This window comes from Leucopleurus acutus (genome assembly GCF_964270905.1).
Source record: "Leucopleurus acutus genome assembly, chromosome: 3".
In the NCBI taxonomy this organism is placed as follows: domain Eukaryota; kingdom Metazoa; phylum Chordata; class Mammalia; order Artiodactyla; family Delphinidae; genus Leucopleurus; species Leucopleurus acutus.
In genome coordinates this window covers 115,837,571-115,847,313 of record NC_139145.1, presented here as the reverse complement: position 1 = coordinate 115,847,313, position 9,743 = coordinate 115,837,571, and the positions used below count along the sequence as shown (strand labels likewise).

Here is a 9,743-nt window from a genome sequence, read left to right as displayed (position 1 = left end):
CAAGGATGAATGAGATATCAATTATGCCATCAGGGGACCCATTCAAAGTCTAGAGAGTGGGGAGTATGTGGGCAGACAAAAAAAAAAAGTGATTATAGGAATGTGTGATAAGTGCAATGATAAAAAAGAAAAAGAGATGCTCTGGGGGACAAGTGAGAACAGAGGTGGGCACCTATCAGGGTGAAGGTTGGGGAAAGGGGAAGCTTGCAGGAAAACTTCCAAGAGGAGATATTTGAACTGAGCCTTAAGTAATAGACAGAATTAGCATTCCAGGCAGTGGGCCCAGAAGAGCCAAGGCAGGGAAGAATGAGAGAGTACAACATTTTGGTCAGTTTGTAGGCAGGTCAGACCGTTGAATGCCCAGGAGTGTGGGTATTGATTTGTGTTTTAGATAAACTACTCTGACAGCAAAATGGAGCTCAGAATGGAGGAGAATAGTGAGTAGAGACAGCAGTAAGGAAGCTACCACAGTAATAGAGACCAAAAATTACCAAGTCCTGAAGGTGGTGAAGAATGGAGAGAAATGGATAAGTTCAACTGATATTTAAAAATAGTGCCAGATGCCGGGTGATGGGAGCAGCTGGATGACAGAGCTGGTCAATACAGCAGGAGGAGCAGGTGTGGGTGTGGAGAGGGCATGGGTTTTGCTTTGGTCCTAACCAAGTTTGAGAAGCTTGTGGGACACTCTGGTAGGAATGGGGTCCAGCAGGTGGTTGGATAGTGGTTTTGGAGCTTAATAGAGAACTCTGGGCCAAAAGATATGGTCTGGGGAGTGATTGAAATCATAGGAGTAGCTGAAATTGCTAGAGTTTAGGAGTTGAAGAAAGTTGAAAGAAAGCATTCAGAAATGGGAGACTGAGGAAAGTGTGGTCACAAAGCTATAGGGGTGTTCTTGGAGGGAAGACCCAACATAAAAAAGACGTCAGCATTCCCTGCATTCTCTATACTTAACACAGCCCCAATACAAATAGCAATGAGATTTGCTAAGGCAAAGTTCTTCTCCTGTATTTACACGGGACCTGGCATAACATCAGTGCCTGACAAATATTTCGTGACTCTACGTAGGGACATGCATCCAGTGGAATAATATGCAACTTCAGTGAAGAATGGGGTAGATCTATATGCTGATATAGTAAGATTCATATGAAGTTAAAAAAACTAGGTGCACACACGTTGATGCTGTTATGGATATATATATTTAAGGATATATATATATATGTAATGTTATATATAATTATATAAATGATAAACATATCTTTTTTTCCTGTAAGGATAATAATAGCTGATACATACAAAGCACTCAGTGTGTTCCTGGCACATATTTTTTTTTTTTTTTTTTTTTTTTTTTTTTTTGCGGTACGCGGACCTCTCACTGTTGTGGCCTCTCCCGTCGCGGACGGAGCACAGGCTCTGGACGCGCAGGCTCAGCGGCCATGGCTCACGGGCCCAGCCGCTCCGCCGCACGTGGGATCCTCCCGGACCGGGGCACGAATCCGCGTCCCCTGCATCAGCAGGCAGACTCTCAACCACTGCGCCACCAGGGAAGCCCCCTGGCACATATTTTAACTCATTTAATCTTTTCTGTTGGGTAAGCTACTACTGTGATCCCTTTGCTACAGATTGGGAAACGAAGACACAGAATGTGAGTGACTAGCCCAGGATCACACGGGGGCAGAGGTGAGAGCTGGAGCCAGGCAGTCCGTACTTTCTACTACCGTGACCTGCTTCTCACACAGGAAAATGTTAACCTAGAAGGACGAGGGTGGGGAATGGTGGAGAGAGAATTTTACTTTTATTTCATACTCTTGAGTATTTAAAATATTACTTTACCATGCACATTATACTCCTTTAATCATAAAAAAAAACAATTTAAAAATATTTTTGAGAATTGGGCTTTAGGTATAAGCTGAGAACATCCCTGGGGACCTCTCCGGAGGGTCCAGTAGGCTGCCTCGTGGTAAGATGGAGGAGGCGGGCTGGTGGAGGACTCATCCCAACAGGCTTGTGGAAAGGAAATACAAAGGAGATACTGGTTTGCTTTCCATATAATTAAAGTGCAGCCCTGAGAGCACAGCCAGCATTTAAAGCACAGCGGCCAGTTTCTGCCTTTGGTTTTTCCAGTGACTTATTTTTTGTTACGTTTCTCTCACTTAGAAATCCTCCCCCTGTGGATTCCTACATGCATGGCTTCTAGGGCTTCATTCCATGGATTTCAAATTTTTTAGTTTTTGACTAGGCAATACAGTCCTATAACTGAATAAGTTAAAATCAGTTTAAAAGGGGTAAATGAGAAATCTTACTCCCAACCGCTGTTTCCACCTTGGCCCTTATAGCTACTTTTTTTTTTTTTTTTTTTTTTACTTTCTTTGGTAACCTTTCAGTGATTCCTTAGACAAATTAAAGTATAGATACACATATATATTCTTAGCTTTATTTCTTTCCTACACCCCCAGGGTCGCTGCTTTGTTCCTTTTTAAATTGGCACGTGGAGAGCTTCCTCTTTTTTTTTTTTTTTTTTAACAGCTAGAGGACTCACCACTGTCCATTGGGTTAGTTTAACGAGTCTGCTCTGAGCATATTCCCTTGACCTTGCTGTTGGCTTTGCTGAGGAGTCTCCAAGTTTGATCCAGTGTTTCTTCTCTGCTCCTCTATTTTTAGAGTTCTTCCCAGTCATCAGCTTCCTAGCAACTGACTGCATTTGTACCCACACTCTCCGTAATGAGGGGTAACTGAAGGCTTCTCTTTCCCTCTTTGTCTTCTCTTCCAGGGCACACAGTGGGGGCCTGCCCTTCCCTGATGGCCCATGGGGCAGCAGCTCACACCTGTTCCTTCTCGTGATTAAAAACAGACTCAGTTACTTCCACTTGAATCTCTTGTCACTGCCAATTTTCATCTTCTTGGGAACAAATGTGCTGGGGTGAAACCCCCGGGTATATAGGCTTATAGTTTAATTGTAAACACCTGTTGACAGAGCCCTGCACTGGCTGAACAGGATGAAGTTACATATTTCCTTCCTCTTTTTGTTTATTTTTAATCTGTGTTTATCATGACTCTGTATTTGTTGTCTGATTACTAACTTCCAAACACTTTGAACCGGCTCCATCGTTGGGGAGTGGGGATTAGGGAGGAGAAAAACTCACCCACAAAGATCTCTGCGGCTTGCTCTAGATGGGCAGAATGTTTGGTTAATTGATTATCATGGTTTAACAACCATCACCTGGGGCGAGGGCTGACCGGGGGATGGCAATATTCCGTTTTAGTGAAGGCGTTGATGTTTCCCCACCCACTTATCCATCACAAATGTTCTTTCCCTGGCTTTGGTGGCCTGCCCTGGGGTGGTCCCTTCTGCTGCCAACATGCCCGCCCAGCTGGAGATTGCCATGGACACCATGATTAGAATCTTCCGCGCTACTCCTGCAAGGAGGGGGACAGGTTCAAGATCAACAAGGGGGAGTTGAAAATGCTCCTGCAGCGACACCTCACAGAATTCCTCTCGGTGAGTCTGGCTTTTCTCCCCATCCAGTCGAGGGTGGATGCGGTGCACATTCAGGGATAGCCTCCATGTACACCACCAACTCCTTTGTCCTGCCACACGTTGTATAATTCCTATCGAGATTCTAAATACAGGGAAGCAAACACTAGAGACCTTTGTTTTCTGTGTCTGTAGGCATGTGCGCTTTTCTGTAGTGCCTAGGGTTAGGGTTTCCAGTGTTGGAAATTATATTTGAGGCTTTTATCAATTATTCAGTGTCGTAGTACAGCAAAGGTATAGCTAGTTATACTAGGAGTTATAGTTATAACTAGTGTCACAAGTTATACCCGGACCTCTGTCCTGCTGTCTATAAATGAATAAATATTATGTTTGGGGCCAGAAATGAAGCCTGGGGTACTTTATGATATGATGGCAAATTAGTGAATAACAAATACCAGGTGAGTTTGTCAGCCAAGAACAAGCTGATTGGGATTGACCGAAAGGGTGTGTCTGGCCAGTGACCAGTTGGGTAACAAATAGATTTACATATCAAAACAGCCAAAAGTTCAATAAAACCACACGTGAAACCTTAGAATGGAGTGTTTGCAGCCTGCTCTCAAGAAAATGCTCACTCTTGTGTTTTTGGAGTTGCCTCGAATTGGTTTTAGCACGTGTAACAGCCTGGCATGATGTTATTCTGTCCAAACCCTGTGTTAAGACGATAGTAATTATAATTATGACACTCTTTTATCCCCACCCTCTATGGGAAAAGCTTAAAGTAAGAATTTTTAACATACAATACCTTTTCAGTAATTTTAAGAGCCCCTGAGAACATTTTTCTTTTTCAAATTCAGTTTGGCTACTGTATTACATAACATTTAGGATAAAAAACTCGGTAGGCCACACTTGGCACATTGATTTATTCAAGTGAAATTTATAATTGTTTTTGATTGAGTTGATTTTGATCAATTCAGTTTAAATTTCCAACCATTTAATGGTTGGCAGCTAATGAGAGGACAATGGGGAGTTCTTGGAGGAAGTGAATTATACTTTGGGAAACATTTCTCATCAGCCTCTTATCATTGGAAAGGTAGGCGCTTCACCGCCCCACCCTTTCTGAACCCTGATCTCCTCAATGGGCTCCTTGCTTTCCTTTCCACCTATAAAATGGAGTCATCCTTATAAGATCTACCCTTTATTGGGTGCCTCTGTTTTGTTTTGCGACACACAAAACAGGCTGCCAGCTAAAATATTACATGACCCATGCAATATTTGGGACATACTTATACTAAAAACGTATTCATTGCTCATCTGAAATCCACATTTAATTGGGCATCCTGAATTTTTACTTGCTAAATCTAACAACGTGGTGCTAAGCACTTATAAAAGCATGTTGAAGTAGCCCCCAAATTTGTGGGAGATATTTTTTTCCTCATTTGATAAATTAGGACATTTTAAAATGTTAAGTGATTTGCTCCAAGTCCCATTGTTGGTAAATGGCAGAGCCACTCACTATCCCCCTTTGGCTTCAAGGCTTCCTTCTTTTCATGTCCCCCTGACTTCCTCCCCAGGTCCTGGCCCTCAGCCTGTCCAGCTCACTTTGATACGCTGCTGTTTGCTCCTCTTGGTGTTTAGGTCTGAGGATTATATGGTGGGGGGTGGGGCAGAAGCCCAGACTCATTTAGAATGTGTGCCTGGTTCAAACCTCCCTGCAAATAGGCTCTTGGAAATTGCTTTAGATGCTAAAAATGGAAATGCAAACTTTAATGTAGATAAAAGGAAAATACGATTTCAGTTGTCATTGTGAACCTCAGAGCCTGGGAGTTAGAAATTTTCTTTTTCCTTTTAGTGTCAAAAGGATCCTGAGTTGGTTGATAAGATAATGTAGGACCTGGATGCCAATAAGGACAACAAAGTGGATTTTAATGAATTCGTGGTCACGGTGGCAGCTCTGACCATTGCTTGTAATGATTACTTTGTAGAACAATTGAAGAAGAAAGGAAAGACAAGTAGTAAGCTAATCTAAAGGCAGAAATATATCCACAGTTATTTACCGACTGTTCATCTATACCCTCCAGATCCATAGTCATGCCATTTATAGCTATAATATACATATAATTAGTTGCTAGTATTAGTAAATGATGCATACCTTAATATATTGACTTTAAATAAATATTCCAAATTTTATATGCCCTTCTTGAAATTTTCCTATATATATTTTTTAAATTGAAGAATAGTTGGTTTACAATGTTGGGTTAGCTTGAGGTGTACATCAAAGTGATTCAGTATCTATTTTTCAGATTTTTTTCCATTATAATTTATTACATGATATTGAATACATTGGGTTGGCCAAAAAGTTCGTTCAGGTTTTTCTGTATCATCCTACAGAAAAACCTGAACGAACGTTCTGCCCAACCCAATAGTTCCCTGTGCTATACAGTAGGTCATTGTTGTTTATCTTTTTTTTTTTTTTTTTTTTTTTGCGTTACGCGGGCCTCTCACTGTTGCGGCCTCTCCCGTTGCGGAGCACAGGCTCCGGACGCGCAGGCTCAGCGGCCATGGCTCACGGGCCCAGCCGCTCCGCGGCATGTGGGATCCTCCCGGACTGGGGCACGAACCCGTGTCCCCTGCATCGGCAGGCGGACTCTCAACCACTGCGCCACCAGGGAAGCCCTGTTTATCTATTTTATATATAGTAGTGTGTATCTATTCATCTCAAGTAAAGATGTTATATACTTTTTTTGTCAGAGAGAGAGCATCACAAAAATTCAGCTCTTTCAAATGAGACTACAACTCAGCAAATTTCTCAGACATTCATCATCCTTAAATTGTACTTTGAAATTATCCTATTAAAGAAATAAAGTGGCTCTTGCACCCTCTTGTGATTCTGCTTCGAGAAGACGAAGCTGTGATGGTCTGTAAACAGAAAGGCTGCTAAGTGGAAGGAAGTGCTGGCTTTTGCAGTGAGTTAGCGCAGGGAAGGGGTAAGTCCAGGATGCTCAAGCCAAGAGAGCGCGACCAGCAACCCTTGGGGGCTGGTGTAGAAATACCTCCTTGGCCCTGGGGTCAGGTGATTCTGAGGCAAGTGTCTTAACGCCATTTCCCAGGGCTTCCCACCACCCCCCCCCCCCGGGGGAGGAGGCCTTGGTCTCGCACCTGCTCTGGGCTGCCTTTCCTTCCTGGTCTCGCTGTGAAGCCCCACCCATGTGTCCTGCATCTCTCAAACTACTTGTGTCAGGGTCTGCTTGGAGGAAACCCAAACTGTGACAGATCCTTTGCAGGGGTCCCCAACCTTTTTGGCACCAGGGACCGGTTTCGTTGGAAGACAGGTTTTCCACGGACAGACGGGATGTGGGGGGGGGGGCTGGGTGGGGGATGGTTCAGGCGGAAATGCGAGCGATGGGGAGAGGCAGATGAAGCTTCCTTCGCTTGCCCGCTGCCCACCTCCTGCTGTGCAGACCAGTTCCTAGCAGGCCACGAACTGGTACCCGTCCGCGGCCCGCGGGTTGGGGAACCCTGCTTTGGAGAATTTAAGAAAGGGAATGGTGAGATTACATTTATAATTTTAAGTGCTCATCCCAGCCACCGTGTGAACAAAGGGCTAGAGAGAGGGCAAGTGTGGAAGAGGGTGACCTGCTAGGAGGCCGAATGCTGTGGTCTGAGGGAGAGAAGATGGTATCTCCTGCCGGGGTCTGAGCAATGGAGATGAAGAGAAGCAGTTGAATTTGCTGTCTTTTGCAGGTAGGAGTGATAGGACTTGCTGAGGGATTGGTAAGCAAGTGTAGGAAAAGAAAGCAGTCCAGGACGATAGAACGGGTACTGCTATTGCCTATCTGAGTCCATTCTACCTTTCTTCCATATATCAGAGCCCTGATTTATGCAGGGTGGCAATGTGCTTAGCTAAAAAGCCATATTTCCCAGCTTCTCTTGTATCTGAGGTAGAGCTTGTAACAGTTCCGGGCAATGAGAGATAAGCAGAAATCTACTAGGGATTTCTGGGAGTGGTTTGCTCTTTCCATATAGGCTCTGTGCCTTCCACCTTGTTAATTCCTTCCTTTTCTTTCCATTGGCATGTGAATGTGAGGCTGGAGGTGGGGCTGTCATCTTGCGACCATGAGGACGGTGAAGAAAAAAGATAGAAGGAGCCGGGACATTGTTAGCCTAGGGGGACCAGTGCACAGCTCTGGTCTGCCTGCCTCTGGTCCTCTTATTATATGAAAATAAACAAACAAAAAACCCTGCTCTCTGGTTAAGGTGGATTCTGTTAACATGCAGCTGAATGCAATCCCTAACGTTTAGATTTTTGGTCAAGCAAATGATGCAATTTACTAAATGGGAAAGACTGGGGTAGGAGGGGCTTTATGTGGGGACATTGAGGGGAATAGCTCTGTGTGAAATCTCTATTGAACATCTAAGTGGAGCTATCATGTGTGCAGTTGGATATATGATCTAGTCCAGAGCTCAGGGTAAACAGGGAACTGGTGATACAGATTTGGGAGTCATTAGCATCTAGATGGTATTAAGCCACAGGACTAGAGGAGCTCACTTAGGATGAGAATGTGGATAGAGAAGAAGAAAGGTCCAACAGTTAGCTTTCAGCAGAAAGAGGAGCCAACAAATGATACACCAAAGGCATAGTCAGGGAGTAGAAGGAAAACCAGGTAAGCGCAGTACTTCAGAAGCCTAGGGGAGAAAGTCTCTGGAGAAGGAAAGAGGGTGAAATCCACTGAGAGGAGGAGTAAGTTGAGAACAGAGACCTGACCTTTAGATTTGCCAAGGTAGAGATCATCAGTAACATCAAGGACCCTGACCAAAGTGATTCTGCTTACAGAGGTGCCTATCTCCCTATCTGGCTGATAGTAGGTGCTCAATAAATATTTAATAAACAAATAAAAGAATCAGCCAATTGTTGACTTTCTAGTGCTAAGACCTGTCATTTTGTTCTTTAAATAGGATTTTTGTTTGTTTGTTTCCCTTAAGCCCATTCTGAGCAGATAGGACAGAGAGAATTTAGAGGTCAGAACATTCTAGAGAAGTGTATACCGTTGGTATTTATTTACTCCTATCTGTCAAAATGTTGGAAGAAAAAATGAGAAGAAAAACTTGAACACTCTTTCCAGAGATGTTTAGGCTCTTTTCTTATAAGCAGGCATATTAATTATGCAAGAGAAGGTCTGACTATTTCTCAGGGACCTTTAAACTTTTCATTTAATTTGGTCCAAAGTTTACATATTGAAAAATGGGCCACTAAATCATGAGAAGTAAATCCAAAAATTTCCTCATGTTCTATTAAAGGAAGGACATTCTCAACAGAGAGAAATAAATGGAAAAGCAATGTTCATTTCATGGTGTTTCTAAAAATTGATGAAAAGTCAGGAAAAGCAATTTATGTGTCAAATTAGATTTCAAATGAGCAAGAATTACATGATGTACCAAAAGCTCTTTTCTAGTAAAGGAAAGGTTTTCTTTTGTGTGTACGTGTTAGGTACTTACAATAAGTTTGTAGGAGGCAAAATTGATTATTTCTTCCGCCCAGAGGCACTGGCCTTGCATTTGCTGGAGCTTAACTCAGCTTTAAACAATATTCAAGGGTCATCTCTAAATTAGCACCTTCTGATGTTTAACATTTTCTCAGTGTGGTTATTGGAAGACAAGGCTTATGGAAGACAATAGCCTATGTCTGCTTGGGGCCCTGGGCTTGAGATATGGCTGACAATACAAACAGCTAGAAAGCATTAAAGCAAAACAAAACCCTTAAGTTTTAATTTTAAAACCAGATTTTGTTTTTCCTTAAGAATCATGGGGTTAAGGAAGGCTTTACAGAGGCAAAGAAATGGGGCAAGGATATTAAAGAGAGAACTTGGGCAAAGTCACACAGGTATGAAAGAACAGGACATGTTGGGGAGAATGCTGTTGTTTGGGGCACCCTAGGGTATGGGGTGTGGGAGAGCAGGAAATGGGGCTGGAATGGTAGACAGGGCTCAGAATCAGAAAGGGCCTTGGGTGTTAATGTGAGAAATTTGAAATTTATCCTGAATGTTATGAGAAACCACTGTAGGATTTTATGTATTTTTTTCTTATTACTTAGAGCAGTTTTTATGTTTCGAAATGTCCCCCTAAAATATTTAAATCTTTAAAGCAGTGGTTTTGAACTCTAACTTCACATTACACTCACCCAAGCTATTGCATAAAAATATAGATGAATATAAGCTCCACCCCCACTAAGATTCTGATTCAATTGGTCTGGGAACAGGACCCAGGAATCAGAATT

The 9,743-nt window shown here is 42.9% G+C and overlaps 1 protein-coding gene across 1 annotated transcript; it reads left to right on the top strand.

Annotated features, from left to right (window-relative positions):
• Positions 1-3,356: 3,356 nt before the first annotated feature.
• Positions 3,357-5,498, top strand: S100Z (S100 calcium binding protein Z; the record flags this gene model as incomplete). The annotated part of the gene is given in 4 exon segments (XM_082836472.1): positions 3,357-3,402; positions 3,405-3,496; positions 5,322-5,357; positions 5,361-5,498. Coding segments are annotated over 4 exon segments (312 nt in total).
• Positions 5,499-9,743: the final 4,245 nt, after the last annotated feature.